The sequence below is a fragment of the Cydia strobilella genome, chromosome 3, assembly GCF_947568885.1.
Source record: "Cydia strobilella chromosome 3, ilCydStro3.1, whole genome shotgun sequence".
Taxonomy (NCBI): Eukaryota; Metazoa; Arthropoda; class Insecta; order Lepidoptera; family Tortricidae; genus Cydia; species Cydia strobilella.
The window spans coordinates 11,888,818-11,906,599 of record NC_086043.1 but is presented as its reverse complement, the minus strand read 5'-3'; the positions used below and the strand labels follow the sequence as shown (position 1 = coordinate 11,906,599).

The 17,782-nt window shown below is 36.7% G+C and overlaps 2 protein-coding genes across 4 annotated transcripts in view; one reads left to right on the top strand and one right to left on the bottom strand.

Moving 5' to 3' along the window:
* LOC134755913 (cytoplasmic tRNA 2-thiolation protein 2-A) overlaps positions 1-17,782 on the bottom strand; it is a 177,092-nt gene that overhangs the window by 133,177 nt on the left and 26,133 nt on the right. The gene's annotated exons all lie outside the window — the stretch shown is intronic.
* Positions 8,779-14,455, top strand: LOC134755866 (casein kinase II subunit alpha). Of its 3 annotated transcripts, none has more exons than XM_063692505.1 (7): positions 8,779-8,814; positions 9,327-9,610; positions 9,765-9,952; positions 10,042-10,234; positions 10,491-10,720; positions 10,987-11,135; positions 13,441-14,455. In XM_063692505.1, exons 2-7 carry the CDS (start codon positions 9,404-9,406, stop codon positions 13,530-13,532), a joined length of 1,059 nt encoding a protein of 352 aa, XP_063548575.1. In that variant the 5' UTR covers positions 8,779-8,814; positions 9,327-9,403; the 3' UTR covers positions 13,533-14,455. The 3 variants fall into 3 exon arrangements, with proteins under 3 accessions (XP_063548575.1, XP_063548574.1, XP_063548573.1); XM_063692504.1 differs by lacking the exon at positions 8,779-8,814 and adding an exon at positions 8,821-8,979; XM_063692503.1 differs by lacking the exon at positions 8,779-8,814 and adding an exon at positions 9,031-9,200.

Sequence of the window (17,782 nt, the reverse complement as noted above, 5' to 3'; positions counted from 1 at the left end):
ATAGATCGCAAGCCAGGAAGTGGTGGGTTACAGGGAATCAAGAATAAAAAAAAGGAAGAGAGTGTTTTAAGGAATTTTGCCTCAAATCCAAAAATCTCATCTCGTGATGTTGCCAAGAAAGTTAAAATGTCTCAGTCCTACGTTCAAAAAGTAAAACGTAGGGCAGGGCTTAGAAGTTTTAAAGCCCAGGCCGCACCAGATCGAGACTCAAAACAGAACTTGTCTGCTAAAAAACGGTCACGAAATCTCTATGAAAATTTTATTACGAAATTTAAGTGTGTAGTCATGGACGATGAAACATACATAAAAGCGGACTTTAAACAAATTCCTGGGCAAGAGTTCTATACTAGCACAAGTCGAACAGATGCTCCTGAAGAATGTAAATTAAAAAAACGGTCTAAATTCCCCAAAAAATTCCTTCTCTGGCAGGCAATATGCAGCTGCGGAAAAAAAAGTCGCTCGTTCATTACCACCGGGACCATAAACGGCGATATTTATCAAAAAGAGTGTTTGCAGAAACGTTTGCTGCCTTTCATAAGAAAGCACGACTCACCGCCGCTGTTTTGGCCAGATTTAGCCAGTTGCCATTACGCAAAACCAGTGATGGAATGGTACAAAGCAAACGGCATCGTGGTAGTACCTAAAACATGCAACCCGCCAAATAGTCCAGAACTCCGGCCCGTTGAAGAGTACTGGAGTATTATGAAAGGAATCTTAAAAAAGAAAGGCGGTCAAGTAAAATCGGTCCCTGAGCTTGAAAAAATATGGACCTGGGCGACTAAACGGTGTCCTAATGAGATGGTGCAAAGTCTTATGAGCCGTGTGCGTAGAAAAGTTAGGAGTATGGGTTACTGTGTAAATAATATTTAAAATAAGAACTGTTATTTTAAAGTCCGTTAAATTTGTCATTAAATGCAGTAAACTTCATGTATTTATTTATTGTAAATATTATTTAATATTAATTTTTGTGTGCCCCACTTTTGCCGTGTTCGACCTTTATGACTGTTCAAGAATTAGTAAGAAATGCTCTTTAAAAAAATACGACGACAAAACGTATTAGATAACGTGCCGACAAGCATGGTACGAACTGCGCCAAGAAGGTTCAACCGTGTGTTCTGTTCTGAGGTGTACAGAAAGTTCGTTTATTGTCGTCGTGTAACGCTGCGTCTTACATATAGGTATCAAAGGATTAATTAAGGCGCCGTGCCGCGCCGCTTCGCATTCGCGTGTTGTTCGCCTACGTAGTACGCTGCGTTAGGTAATCCAACGTACATACTTATATAGCCGCATCTTTATCGAATTGCACCAAAATCACTATGAATATATGGTTTAAAATTTGGCTTGGCACCGACTTCAAACATATCAGTTGGTAACGCATATATACTTAAACACGGAACCCTTAAAAGGATAATATTTTATTTCATCCTTTTTGTATTCGGTTTATCTTTTTTTTATAAAAGTTTTTATTTAAATCTACATATTTGAATTCGTCTTTGACGTCTCTAAAAATTTGTCTAAAGATTTAATTTTATGGCCAGAAAACCAGTTTTTTGACCTTAAATTGTTAAAAAAAAACCCCAGTGAATCCCCGGGCGCTCTGGTAACCCTTGTCATCATCAGGAACACAGTACTTACATTCTGACGAGCGAATCGTTACACTTAATTTTTCCGCAAAATAAGAAGGTAGATATGGTACCAATCTCTGGACAAACAAGGATTGAACGAGGATTTAGTGGTTTCGTGGTCTTCCATGCGTTGGATTCAAGATGTCGACTTGGTCGCATTTTTGGCTTCAGCGCATGAATCAGCGGGTTTTGCTGTTCGCGCGTTAAGTAGGTATCCGTTGATGGAAGTAACATCCACATGCCATTTGCGTCCGAGGCTTTGGACAGATGGTCTACACAGTATCCGGCCGACGCCCGTTCGGATAACTTGGGTAACGAGTTTAAAGGGAATAGGACGAGATTATTTGTTAGATCAGAGGGCCTGCCGCGAAAAACGAATAATATATAATATATATAATATATATATTTATTGCTTTCACATTGGTAAAATTACAGATGTTCTTAATCGATAATGTATCACAACATGACACCCTGTAAGGGTATTGCAATTTTATCTATCTACTCTAAACTAATACATATGTAAATTAAACACAGAGATAACATTACACAAAAGTTATACCTATCTAAGCTATGTATTACTTATATGTCTATTTATGGTATTTATTACAATCAAAATATTCTTGTATAGAATAAAAACAATTACTCGTTAAATAATTTTTCAAGCAGTTAACAAATTTATCATATTTTTGCTCTCCCGCTATTTCCTTTGGGAGACTATTGAAAATTCTTATTGACATATTATAGGGGCTCTTATTACTTATTTGTAAGTTACTGGCGGGAAGGGCTATTTTATTTTGGTGTCTTAAATTTAAGGTACAAGTATTATGACGATCTTTAGCTTTTAAATATAGGTCAGGATGTTTTCTTACAAATTTACATGTTTCTAATATATAGAGGGATGGTAGAGTTAAAATATTAAATTTTTTAAAGTACGGTCGGCAGCTTTCTTGGTTTTTTATATTACTTAATATTCTAATACACCTTTTTTGTAATATGAATAAATCTGCACTATTTGTGCTATTACCCCACAAATTGATCCCGTATTGGAGCCATGTCTGGGTAAATGCATGATAAGCACTAAGAGCCGTTTTTAACCCTGTGGTTTTTTTAATATTTCTGAGGGCATAAGCAAAGCATGATATTTTCAAGCTAATTTTATTTGAAATTTCTCTCTATCGCTCTTGCATATTCGAGCGATAGAGAGGCAGATAAAGAAAATTTGATTTTATTTTTTCAGGGTAGTGCCTCAGGTATTTTAGTCGGCTAGATGATGATTTAGAACCTAACTTGTCTACTCGTAAAGGCAGTATCTAAGCAGAATCTGGTGTTTGTATACCTTGCCTTATCCGCATTTGGGTGCACTGCTCGGGAGTTGGGACAAGTTATGTGAATCATATTGTTGTAGTCTGTGCGGAAGGAGAAGATACATTCTACAACTCTTCTCTTTCCGCACAGACTATTTGTGGGGCGATGGTCGAGGAGGACGTTCGAATGAGTTGTCAGAAATGCAGTGGGCGTTTCAAATTTCTATTCCACTGGCCAGTCATCAAGTGATTGTTCATTTGTGATTGCAGTTAGAGTGAACAGAACAAGAGAAACAGTACCTATTCTGTTTTATGTCCCAGAAGACGAGACCAAATTTTTAATAAGAAATCGACTTTAGTTTATTGTTAAAATTTCGCGCAAAAACGCTCCAAGCTGTCACGTGATCTGGATGACGTAACGACGTGATAAACAAACTGCTGTCAGTGCCAGATGGCGGTTTGACAACTTGTCTGTGCGTGTTTCTCACACCGTGACGTCACGCGCTCCGATTTGCGTTTCCAGTCAAGTGATCCTAAGCATTATTTTAAATACTTTTAAGTATAAACATTAAACAGAAATGGGTAGATAAATTTTAGTTGTCTACCCCGAACATTTATATATAAACTAATCCCGGGTAGTTTAGTGATATTTGCCAATATCTCAATTGACAATGAGGGCTAACGCGTATGAATTCGCCGCTAGGGGCGCTAGTGTAGATGGTGGTCTTTTCCATATATGGATGGTATAGAAAGGATGCCAATCTCTTATGGCAGAATTGTTGCAAAAGTGACGGCTTTCAGCTTTAAATAATAGTTCCTAATCTCTCCGGTGGCGCTAGTTAGGCTCTGGGACATGAGTATAACATAAACCAACAAATAACCCGACCAAATTACGTAGGTTGTTTTTGGGTAGTATTTCGGTGTATTGTGGCGCCGCCTAATTACTGTTTTTTGATGGACACTTTTCATACATAGAGATTTGGCTCCTTTATATAGTCTCCATGTTTTCCATAGTTCGAAATGTCATTTGTCACTTCAATGACTGAGAGCTGTTCTTTAGTCGGACTTCCGGTTCGAGCGCCATCTTGATAGTTAGCATCGTGATTAATTACTTTGTTTTTTGCTTATTAATATTGTTTAAAGTGTATTATCGATAGCTTATTATACAGTAAACTAATGTGGTAGTGTGCAGTGAATGGAGAATTAATTTTGAAGCGCGTTTAACCACCATCTTGGAGTCAACGGCCGGTAGTCCACGTGCTTCTTGTAAAGACTAGCTATTGATTTACAAGAGCTAACAAATCACCGTACACTGTCTTGTACAACCGTACAATTTTTGTCGTTTGTAAACCTCTCAATACCTTGATACTGGCGAAATAGTCCCACTGGGCTGAAGCCATAATTTTAAAAGAAGAAGAAGAAGATGTTCTTTAGTCTTTTGGCCCACCATCAACAGAGGCGCCAACTGGTGAGCAAAAAAACGATAGCCCTCATTGACATTTTGCTGGGACGTCAGTCTTCCGTGACCACAGCTAGTGCAACCCTCAGAATAATGACTAAAGCAAAGAAGCCGGGCAAAAATAAAAGCTTGGTAAAAGATATCGTATTCACAACACGTTATTACTTTTTTTCTATGAGTGAGTGAGACAACAATCCGCAAGTTCTTTCGTTTTTTTCAGTATTGTCATAAGATGTACTGAGGGAAATGTCAAATGGTCCTATGTGGTTCTATAATATAATCCAGCCAAATAAAATATAAGTTCGTTATTTCACAGGTAAGTGTCAACTGTAACAACTTGACATAGTCGTATTATTTTAGTTGAAATATTTCGGGATGTTTCAGCGGTCATCTTGGTTTATTTTAATTATATTTTTGCTATTCCTGAAAGATTGTTGGAAAACGTGTTGAGTTTTTATTTGTAATGGTTTGAAGTTCCCTTTGTGATAATGTCTTGTGTGATCGAGGGCTGTAAATCGCATACAGGAAGAAAAGAAAATACGCACGAACCGATAACCTTTAATCGGTGAGTTTTGTTCAATTTTGAAGAAATTAATTTATAGGACCTGACCCTAAACATAGAAATCGATATATTGTTTATGTAATTATTACTTGCATTCAAGTCTATATAGATTTTTGCATAAATTTTCGAACTTTTCTGCTAAGTATGAAAGGTTATATTTTTGGCATAGTGATGTATCGACCTCAGATCAATAACCTATCGACATTTACAGCTTTCTTATAGTTTGGCCCAGGACTGTCTCATTTTAATTGATGAGTACAGTCAAGGGCATAAATATATATACATTCCCAAAGTCTCAAAAATATGTGTACGCTCAGACAATAAAATCGTGTTCACATATTTTTAAGCCATTTGTCTGGATCGATATTTTTGCCTTCGACTGTACCTATAGTTTTCTTTGTTCTTACTTACTGACAGATTGTGTTTGCCAGACTATAGTTTAATACTAAAAACCGGTCAAGTGCGGGTCGGACGCGCGCACCAAGGGGACCGTACTTTTTAGTATTTGTTGTTATAGCGGCAACAGAAATACATCATCTGTGAAAATTTCAACTGTCTAGCTATCACGGTTCATGAGATACAGCCTGGTGACAGACAGACGGACAGCGAAGTATTAGTAATAGGGTCCCGTTTTTACTTCTTGGGTACGGAACCCTAATAAAAAAGACATTAATGATCATTGATGAATGTTCCTTTTATTAATATTGTTGGTCACAAAACTCAACTTTTTATTTCAGATTTCCAAAGGACGAGGAATAGGGGATATTACTGCAATGTTCTGCCACCAGAGTGCAGCACTAGCTTTTTTAGTGCACCGTAGAGTAACTTATTCATACTGTACCTTTAACAGGTTTTTGACAAGTTTTCAGGGGACCTACCGGAAAACTCGAATCCGAAATTTCGTTATCTAGCTGCCTCTTTATCGCTCGAATACACAAGAGTGACAGAGATGTTAGATAACGAAAGTTCCATTTTCTTGTTTCGCGATAGACCCTCAGATTGTGATAATGGCGCCACCTACGCCGAGTTTCGCGTAATATTCCCTATTATTAAATAATAAAAAAATATTACACGAACGTTTTTTTTTATTATTTCCTATTTGGTACAGTCAGCTGCAGAGAAAAGGTACCCCACGTCCATACTAATTTACAGAACTTTGTATGCAGGGGGGTGCCTTTTCTCTGCAGCTGACTGTACATGACTAGAAACTATTCTTAGTCTTTTAGCATTAGAAAAAACGGTAAACCATTTCCACGTGTCTTTTTATTGACAAGTTTTTTTATAAATATAACAATATTTTACTTATGAAAGCAAAAGTATGTAAATGATCGTATATTATATTTGTTGTGACTTATTTTCCAAGTGTTTTTCGATAAAACGACACGTTAAGATCGCTCGCCTTCTTTCTAATGATAAAAAAACGAGAGGTATAGTTAGACGGTTCTGAGTGGTAGACTGCAAATGAGATAAAAGCTATATTAGGTACATGCATTAATCCTCATATCAGGCGGCTCTTTGATTCCAAGGATTGCATAATTTTTATACTTTTTAACGATTTTTAGAATATGAAAATTATAAAAAGTGTAAAAGTTATGCAATCCTTGTATTCCACGCATTTCATTTCATTTCATTTCAACGAGCCGCCTGCTACAGATTTCTTGAAATTGCCGCGTTTTTTCAGGTTCAACTTTCATTAGCCAGACTATTATCAATTTGCCAATTTCGTGATTATTATTTTACACGGCACATAAACTTATGCATAATTTATCGATATAAAAAGTCGACACAGTTACATCCCTAGCAAATTTTCAAACTTATGACACCGTACGTAAATGAGAAATAACAAGCATATATGCATCTCTTTTCGGCACATCATCTAATTCGTAAGGAAGTAAAGTACGGGTATACATATTTGCGAAGCATTTTTGCCCGACTTCTATGCTTTAGTCATTATTCTGAGGTGCAACCTACAGCTTGGCAAAAAAGAGTAGAAAATAATAGGAGCGCCACAGTCTATGTAAAACGTCTTGCATATGGCAACTATTGAGTCACTTTGACGTCTCTTTCTGTCTCTTTTGTATGAAAACAGTAAATGTTGCCATGATAAAAAATTTAGTTCCATTTCTACTCTTTTTTGCCAAGCTGTAGCTGAAACGTCGGAAAAAAGGTAAAATAATGAAATTTAATCGCGTTAGACCCGTTATACTTTGGACCAAAGAGTAGTATAATATATCTTTGGACCCGTTAATGACATTAATTATGTGTACTTACAAAACGCGCTTTAAAGTGTTATAACATATTCTACACAATCTATGCAAAATATTTTCGAAAATACTTTTCAGCACAAAAAAAATATGCGAAACTATGCGTAACATGTAACATTATTTACATTAGGACAATCAATTATTATGCGACTAAATCAGTGGTGGGCAAACTTTCCTCGTGGGGGGCTAAAAAGTTTAACAAATTTCCGAGAAGGGCCAGAAATGCAGGAAAAATGCATTTTTATTATTCCACGGCCCATATACTAATTACTTCGAAGGACCTTCGGCGGGCCGGATAAGATCCTTCCGCGGGCCGGAGCTGGGCCGCGGGCCGTACTTTGCCCACCACTGGACTGACTAGATAGGCACCGGATAAATATACCTACCTATAGTTTGGCAAGCCATTTGCGTCAGCGGAAAAAGCGCGAAGAATTGACCTCCCATAGAAAATTTAAATTTCGCGTCTTTTTCTACTGACAAAGTAGGTCTGCCGGAGTATATATAGTACCAAGCGAGTAGACGCAGTCCTTGGATTTTATGATCTCTTTCGGACTGCTTTTCTCGGCTCCTATAATTTTCTTTGTGATAAGGCGGGTCCACACAGAACGACCCGCGTTTTTGCCACGCGAAGCAGCTCGGTCGGTGGTGGTGGAGAGGAGATGTGCTAGTGAGTATTATATTCTTTGGATGTGCCTCGCCCGAGGCAATGCCACAGATTACATAATAGTGCTTACGGCAATGCGGCCAAGGCACACACCGACAGACCGAGCTGCTTCGCACGGCAATTTTCTTGCGAGGCGGCTCGTTCTATCTGGTCCCGCTTAAATGACGGTTCAATTTTGATTAGCAAAAAAAGTATATGTACTGTCTGCTTTGCATCTTTACCAATCTTTACATAGTATAGGTACTAGTTTCGTGACTTTAGTGGCTACAATATTACTTTTGAACGTATTTGGCGCTTGCGTTCAACAAATTATACGATTTTTTATTTTGAACGGGCGTATAAAGCATCGATTTTTATCGATAATCGTCTAGCAGCAATCGATACTTTGATATGTTTTGATTCGTTTGGCCAAAGACATGCATGCAATAGTGGGAGAAAAATGTAACAATAGGTGTAATAAGGCTTTAACATAACTTCTTAATATCCTATTTATCTTACAATATTGTAGGTTTCTAATTACTCTTTTATCCAATTATAAACTAAAACGTACACATGAACCGATTGTTAAACTACTGTTAGGTACTCTATGTAAAATGTTAAATTCCTACGGAATAGTTTATGTATTTTGTAAAATAATATTCAATGTTTTAAAGTTTGCATGTTATTCATCGATAGATTTTGTTAACTTCTGGCTAAAAGAAATTATGGATTGTTAAGTGGATTTTTGCATAATTGTGAATAATATGCAATAAAAGTGCCTATTTGTTGATATAAAAATTGGTCTTAACTAGCCAATTTTTTGTAGATTATTACATAATCGTTTTATTTCACAAATCGATGATGCGCGTTCCGATTCTAGCCGTTTGAATCGACTCCAATCTAATCTTAACGAGTTAGTCACAAAATGGTGCTGAGTGGCGGGAGGTTATAGCATAGGTAGATGGGCGTCCATCTTGAATTTTACTAGATTTGAGCCGGTTCAATTGTGATAAAAGTGTATTTTGTAGCTTTGACTGTACGTTAATTGTTAGTTTTAAAAGATTTCATGTCTTCTGTTACTTGTTGTCGTTTAAGATAGGTTTGGCTACAGTAATGTTTTAGGTATGAACATGTACTTTACTAAACCATTCGAACATTTGACGAGTAATGGCGTGCGTTTTTTCTCTCCACAGACACTTTCAAATATTTCATGACTAACCTAATTTAACAATTAGTTTATATCTGTGAAATGGACGTTAATTGTAGATTGTGGAAACAAATTGTTACTGCGACATATTAGTGGTTCCAGCTCATAATCGTATCGAGCTGGATGTCGTTTTTAGGTTATACATCACAATACTCCGTGGCTCATAATCTATGTGACAAATCGAATCAGCATCTCAACTTGAACGTTAAAGTGATATTGTGTTAATATGTTAGAGTGACGTGGTAAATATTTCTGTTTGCAGTATCATTACTCAAGACATATGCAATTTCCGGAAAGACTATCGTCGACAAAACCTTAGGTTGGCAGAGGTATAGTACGATGGCAGTACCTAGTAGAGCGCGGGTATACGCCGATGTCAACTCACAGAAGCCGAGAGAGTACTGGGATTATGAGAGCTACGTAGTTGATTGGGGCAATCAGGACGACTACCAGCTGGTTCGCAAACTCGGCCGCGGAAAGTACAGTGAAGTATTCGAGGCAATAAATATCACAAATGACGAGAAGTGTGTAGTAAAAATATTAAAGGCAAGTTTTATTCTATGTTTTATTTTGCATGGTTGCATATATCAAGTCTTTATCTTTGATTGTTTAAAATAAACATCAAATAAATGTCTGCAGATCACCTTATTAATCACCATTATTGTGTTAATCCATTGTTATTTTTCATTTTAATTTTTAGCCTGTAAAAAAGAAGAAGATAAAAAGGGAAATTAAAATATTAGAAAATTTAAGAGGAGGCACAAATATTATAACTTTACAAGCGGTTGTCAAAGATCCTGTGTCTCGAACTCCGGCACTTATTTTTGAACATGTGAACAACACTGATTTTAAACAGTTGTATCAAACATTGTCAGATTATGATATAAGGTATGAAATTGTCTAAAATTATAAAATAATGCCCTTTTGCATTAAAATACTTGTGAACAGTGCACTTACTTGTATGTTTTCACTTTCAGATATTATTTGTATGAACTTCTGAAGGCATTAGATTACTGCCACAGTATGGGCATCATGCACAGAGATGTTAAACCTCACAATGTGATGATTGACCATGACAACAGAAAGTTGCGTCTTATTGACTGGGGTTTAGCCGAGTTCTACCACCCGGGGCAAGAGTACAATGTTCGTGTGGCGTCTAGATACTTCAAGGTGAGTCATTTGTGCTGGGATCAACAAACAGTTATTAAACCAATTTTATCACACCATTTTCAATGTATTTTTACTGGAGAGCTATAAATTTCTCAGATATTGGAGAGCTATTGTAACCACAAATACACACAATCTTATTTTTTGCTTACTCTGGTAGATCACATCTGATGGAAAGTACCTAAGAGAAAGCTTGAAAGAAACCTATATTATATATCTTGTTTCTGTCATGTAAATTTTTGTATGATCACAATTTCAGGGCCCTGAGCTCTTGGTGGATTATCAAATGTATGACTACTCATTGGATATGTGGTCACTGGGCTGCATGTTGGCATCCATGATCTTCCGCAAGGAACCATTCTTTCATGGTCATGATAACTACGATCAGCTTGTTCGGATTGCAAAAGTGCTGGGCACAGAAGAGCTATTTGAATATTTGGACAAATATCATATAGAACTGGATCCACGGTTTAATGATATACTTGGCAGGTATGTATATTTTAATGTAGTATTATTTGCATATAAAATTTAATAAAAATTGTGGACTGCAACTGCTAATATATGTTTGTATTGTTATTGTTTGACATTTAACATATTATTTTTGTTTGACATCATAATTAGTACAATTAATGCATGCTCCATCTCTTCTTGATTTAAGTATTTGTATGCCAAAAGGCAAAACAATAGTTAAACATAAATTATTGTGTAAGAGCTATATTTAACCTATGTTTAAATTATTATTTTTGTATTTATAGGCATTCCCGTAAGCGGTGGGAACGATTTGTCCACTCTGAAAACCAGCACCTGGTTTCTCCTGAAGCTTTAGACTTCCTTGATCGTCTTCTGCGTTATGATCATTATGAACGCTACACTGCGCGAGAGGCAATGGATCACCCATACTTCTGTAAGTATATCATAAATATTATAAGTTATTACTGAGCTGGAGCGAGGCCAAGAAGGTTGCAGAGAACAGGAAGGCGTGGCGGGATCTTGTGGAGGCCCTATGCACCTCCGGGGTGCCCTAGGACATACAACAACAACAACATAAGTTATTAAATGTTCTTCATCATTAGACATCGGCGGCTCGTGGCATTTAGGTAGCACTAGTGATGAGACATCTCATATATTACCTTAACTGTGACATTTCAACTTTTGAAAATTACATAATTGACAAGAAACATTTCTAACAGTAATGTTACCGAATAAATGATACTTTAATTTCATGTAACATCTCCGCTACTTCTGACATCATGTGGATTTTTACAGATAGAAGACGTAGAATGACTTAATAATTTAGAAGAAATATTAATTACATATCACGAATGTCATATATTAAAGGGGCCTTCCATTAATTACATCAAACATCCAGTTTAGGGGCGGAGGGGGAGTCCCAAACTTTGTGACGTCACTTTCTTATTTAAATTATTTTATTTGCTGTACAGTTAATTAACAAGTTAACGATAATCGTTTTTAATCATTTAATTTTCTTTCCTAATCTGTTTTGGGTTATAAAATTACTAATATTTCTCTTGTCAAAAATATTTTGATAAAATATTAATAATACTTAATTCGAGTTGCCGATTTCATTTAAAAAATGTGACGTCACACCAGGGGAGGAGGGGTTTGCCAAATGCCCTGGATGCCAGCCCTTCTCTGATGATGATGATGATGGCGCCATCTCTGCAAACCTTTGACAGTTGCCAACCCTATTCCCTATTACTTTTGTTCAATTTTAATATTACCTTTTTATAAAGTTTCAACTTCCTAGCTTAAAATAAAACTTGAACGCCATACAAACGTTCAACCCCTTTTTAACCCCCTTAGGAGTTGAATTTTTCAAAATCGCTTAACCAAGTGTGCAAATTTCAACTTTCTAGCTTTTGTAGTTTCGGCTCTGCGTTGATGAATCAGTCAGTCACACACGCATTTATATTTAGATAATAAATAAGTATTGTAGGTATAAATGAAGGGCTAATATTGAATAGTAATTTCAATTCTTGACACTATTTGACAGTTACTGATGTGCTTTTATTATCTTACTCATTCCATAATCTTACTGATTTATTATGAGAAGGGAGGATGAGATGGAACCTATTTGTCTCAATTGGGAAAGTAAAAACAATTACAATATGCCTTTATATTTAATCAGTAGTATTTTTTTATATTTTCCATTAATACTGAAACTACATTTTAAATAGTTGTCTTAATAAAGAAAGGGGCTTAAAATCTTAGCTCCCTTAATCTGGGAGCGCAAGGGCACTACCTACCTTTTCTCAAAGCGCTTCGTCGTTTTTTTGAACCCTCATAACTTGGGTTCGGATTATACCAGATAAACAAAATTCTCCGGATATGTCAATAGTAGACTTATTAAGCATAAAAAAAAATCAATTGCATAGCTCTTATACTTTAGATTTAAAACCCCGATTTCGTCACTCACTGATGATCATCAAAACCAAAAAGGGTTCTTCCTGAAATCCTAGGATGCTGAAATTTGGTATGTAGTCTTAAATTCAAAAATTTGAATTTTTTAGCTCCTAAGGGGGTGAAAGGGGGTGGAATTTTGTATGGGAAATTAATAACCGCTGAACCGATTTAGTTGAAATTTGGTATGTGGATAGTTTTTGTTATGGGGAAGAATATAGAATAGTTTTCAACCCCAAAATCATCCTGTAAGGGTGAAAAGGGAGTGGAAAAGGGCGTTAGGGGAAAGAGGGGGTTGTAATTTGTATGGGGAATCAGTAAAAAGCAGATTGTATAAAAGATGCCCCCAGATACGTATTTCAGAATGTTTAATAGTACATTTTTAATATTAATAATAAGTAATACCCTAACCCTTTAAATTAGGAGATGGAAAATTGTCATCAACATACAAAAATAAGTGAAATCGCACCAAAAACATTTTCATGTAATATGTTGCCAAGACGAAACCATAAGGCTCGCACATTCAAAAGAGCCAAGCTTCTAACTCTACAAGCCCTAACTTCACAAACTCTACACCTTAGTCAAAATATGTGGCTTAGCCGTTTGTGAAGTTAGGTCTTGTAGATTTAGAAGCTTGGCTCTACAAGAGATCTGATAACTTTTTGAAAGTGTGAGCCTTATGGTTTCGTCTTGGCAACATTTTACATGAATCCCATATTTAGGTAACAGTAGCTAATAAATGATATGATTTTGAACACCTGAGTTTCATGATTATTTTTCAATTACAGATCCAATTGTAAAGGAGCAGGGCCGGCTGAAAGTTGAATCTAACTCTCCGACTCCCAATGCATTGCAAGGACCAATAAATACTGCAGCATAAACTGTTACAAATAAATAGTAACACTTTATATGCTATGTATTGAATATATACTTGTACAAGATTCCAGAAGAGACACTAAACACCAAACGAGAGCCGCTGACAAAGGAGTGGACTACCCAGAGTGACACATCTGTGAAAGTACCATCTTTAAGAACCAACAAGTAATTCCATTGTTTGATAAATGGAAATAGTTTGGAAAGACAATATAATTTAGTGTTTAATATTAGTAAATCTGGTTTTTTGTTTATTTTAAAGTGTTTCATCTCTGTGGTAAAACTACTAAAACAAGTCTATGAAAGTGAACATGAACTAAAGCTGCATAATTATTTATTTTTACTGTTACTTTGAGGTATCAAGTGGTGGGTTTTAAATTTTTTTAAAGTTATGAAGAATTCGTTTTTTTAAATACAAAATTGAATGTTATTGAACAAGATAAAATTTACTTCAGAGTTTTATTGCACTTGAAATTTGCATTTATTAACCTATGGTATTGATACTGTAATTACTTGTATGATATAATAAATAACACCTACTGCGTACCGTTTTGCAAGTATGTACTGGTTTAACTGGTTAGCAGCTTTTCGTTGATCACATTTAAAATTTTGTATTTATGTAATAGAAGTAAAATGTAGATATGTGTAATATAAATACAAAATTTTAAAAATATCTATTGTTTTCTTTTTATTACATTTTGGTAACGAAGACCAGTAACTTATAATTAATAGACAATGTCGGATTAAATCTTGTTTTTATTAGTACCTATGTTCTTAGTAAGTTACGTTAGCTGTCCTTATATACATATAGAATAAAGTCTATCTTCAATTTAAAGGTGAGCCTCATTATTATTTATTTTTTTATTATGATAACTGCAAGTTGTTGCATCAAAATTTTCTTAATAAACAATACTAACTTTTTTGCCTGAACATTTTTTCGACTTGTAAACCAAATTGCCACTATATATTAAGGTTGGTTGTCATAGTAGGTAAAAGCCTGACCAGGTATATATGATCGTTGTCAAGTGGGCGCTATTATCTATATATATATTACGCGAGGCCGATTTTTGTTCATCCCATCAGATCTACAGTTATGGTCCGATTTTAATAAATTATATGTCATTTGATTCGTCTCATGCTACAGATTTGCAATAAGCTCTTAGTTTTTTGTTTTTTTGCCGAAAAAGTACTAAAAAGTTAATTTGAAAAAATGTACCACGTGACCTTTGTTCTGACTTGAGATTGAATTGAACTCAAACCTATATCCAATGTACATAAGGTATCCAATCCATTTAAATATTTGTTTTGAGACTGTAACATGCATACACCACACTAAAAATTATATTAAAACACCATAAAATTTTATTATTGTGTTTGATAACATGTCAGACATGTGTCATCCACATCGTACTCATCAAGATGACACATGTTAATTTTATTGTTGCTTTGGCACATAGAGGTAGGATCATATAGAAGTGGCTTACCGCGTGTGCCCGTGAGGGACAGAATTTGTAGCCCACCAGCCCACCAAACCATACAAAACGGTGGGGAAAAGCATCTATATTTACTTCAAAAAGCACGTACGGCGAGGTTTGTTCTTATGAGGATGTTAAATGATGTCGGATCTTTAAGGTAAACGGTCAGCCAATGGGGTTGGCAACTGTCAAAGGTTTGCAGAGATAGCGCCATCATAGCTTGCCCCTTTTTCTATGAGATTTGGCTTAAAGGGCTGGCATCCAGGGAATTAAAAAAACAAAAATTTGTCTCAATTGTAGGGATTGACAGGGCAAGCTATGCTGGCGCCCTCTGCTAATTATGTCGACCGGCCAACCCCATTTTCCGCATCGGTCCGCGCCCTTGGTGCGGTGCGGCGTATGTGCGATCGTATGTAAAAGTCGTAACAGACTACCGCACCGCACCGCGATCTTGGTGCGCCACACCCATAAGTGAGAGCGAGAAAGAGAATATCTCGAAAAGCCGTATTGGTGCGGTCAAAATCTCTTACTCGCTCTCACTTATAGCTGCGTCCTTAACGTATGTACAGTGACAACCTTGCACACTATCGATACGTGCGCCGCACCAAGGCCGCGGTGAGGTGTAGTAGTCTCTAACGGCTTTTACGATAGTCTATTAAATACGGCTATAAAGCGGCTAACACATTACCGCACCGCACCAAGGTCATTGTGTGACTTACTTATGGGTAAGTAAGAGCGAGAAAGCAATATCACTTTCTCGCTCTTACTTATAGGTGCATCGCACAATGACCGGTGCGGTGCGGTAATGTGTTAGGCGCTTAAGGCGGGGGCCGTACGCCGAGAGCGAGAAAGAGATATTTTGACGGTACCAAGGTCGCGGTCCAGTCGTTGTACAGACTTTCAAAAAACTAAATTTAAAAAAACTAAATTAGGTTCAAGGGCCTGACACTCTTTGATAGAGAAAGATAGTCTTATTGCGATTCCTATAAGAGGAAAGAGAAAATAGTGCCATGCTTTATTTTCATCACCGACTGGGCATTTTTTCATGGTCGGGTTTGCTATGATGGCATAACCCGACTATGAAAAAATGCCGAATGAAATGGAGACGATGGCGAAATACCGAAATTTATAAGAGTGAAAGAGAAAAAACCGGCCAAGTGCGAGTCGGACTCGCCCACCGAGGGTTCCGTACTTTTTAGTATTTGTTGTTGTAGCGGCAACATAAATACATCATCTGTGAAATTTTCAACTGTCTAGGTCACGGTTCGTGAGATACAGCCTGGTGACAGACAGACGGACAGCGGAGTCTTAGTAATAGGGTCCCGTTTTTACCCTTTGGGTACGGAACCCTAAAAAGGATTATGCTGCCATACATGAAACTGTCAATACATGAATATGTCTTTCTCTTACCCCTGGTCCATGGAGACTATATAAAGGAGCCAAATCTCTATGTACGAAAAGTGTCCATCAAAAAACAGTAATTAGGCGGCGCCACCATACACCGAAATACTACTAAAAACAACCTACGTAATTTGGTCGGGTTATTTGTTGCCTTATATGGTTCATGTTATACACATGTTCCAGAGCCTAACTAGCGACACCGGAGAGATTAGGAACTATTATTTAAAGCTGAAAGCGGTCACTTTTGCAACAATTCTGCTTCTCCTTTCTATACCATCCATACCCTGGTCGCTCGGTTTCATGTCTATAACTACGTGTATATACTATGTCTATTATTAGGTCAGAGGGTCTACCGCGAAAACCGAAATTCGCAAATTGCGGGGATCTTTCTCTTTTACTCCAATGAAGGCGTAATTAGAGTGACAGAGAAAGATGCCCGCAATTTGAACTTCGATTTTCGCGGTATAGCCCAGACACGGAATGTCACGGAATGTTTGTAAAATGTTTGTAAACTTCAGTCTCATGAATAATAGGAAAAAGAGAATTAAATATAAATTATACTCTAGCCCTATGAAATTTTAGGCATGCGAGCCAAATGACAAGAAGGCATCTTATCCACGAAATCTTGATTTACCGTATCATATCGCGGTCGCGTATCATGATTTTTAGTTTAGAAAGATGCGAAAAGATAGACAATAATTATGTCTTTTTTGCATCAAAACTAACGATCACAAAACATGCTGGTAGGTGCTACGCGACCGAAATATAATACGCTAAAATTATACAAACGTGTCGCCATTTTATAAGAAATAATTATGTGTAAGATTTCATATTCTGTGGGTATAGTCAGCATCAAATAGATAGTGACAGCCAGTGATTCATCTGAAGATGTCACATTTCCTGATTTCATTAAGCGTTCAGTCTTAGGCTGCCTGTCCACAGGAGCGGAGCGAGGTGGCGGAGCGATGAGCGAGGAAAAAATCCACCGACTGAATGGCATAAAATCTCCGCTCTGAAATTTTAATGAAATTCTATTGCTGGATTTTATCCCCGCTTACCGCTCCGCTTCAGTGGACAGGCAACCTAACTTTTAGAACCATACTCTAGCGGCGTTTTGACGCCGCAACAGGTCTCTAGTTCTCATTTATATGGCAACAGTTCAGTCTAGACTGAACAATGTGGATTGGCAACTCGTTCGACTTACATAGATGTAAGTTAACCGTAATTAAAATCAGAACCCATTTATTTGGTGTCTACACTTTTTTAATAGTGGGTACGTTTTTTATTGCCGTATATAATTTATGTATTTTCTTACGTATCACACATATATTATGTCAAAATCGTCTAATTGCATCTTCTTTTTTATTTTTGGTTTGCATAA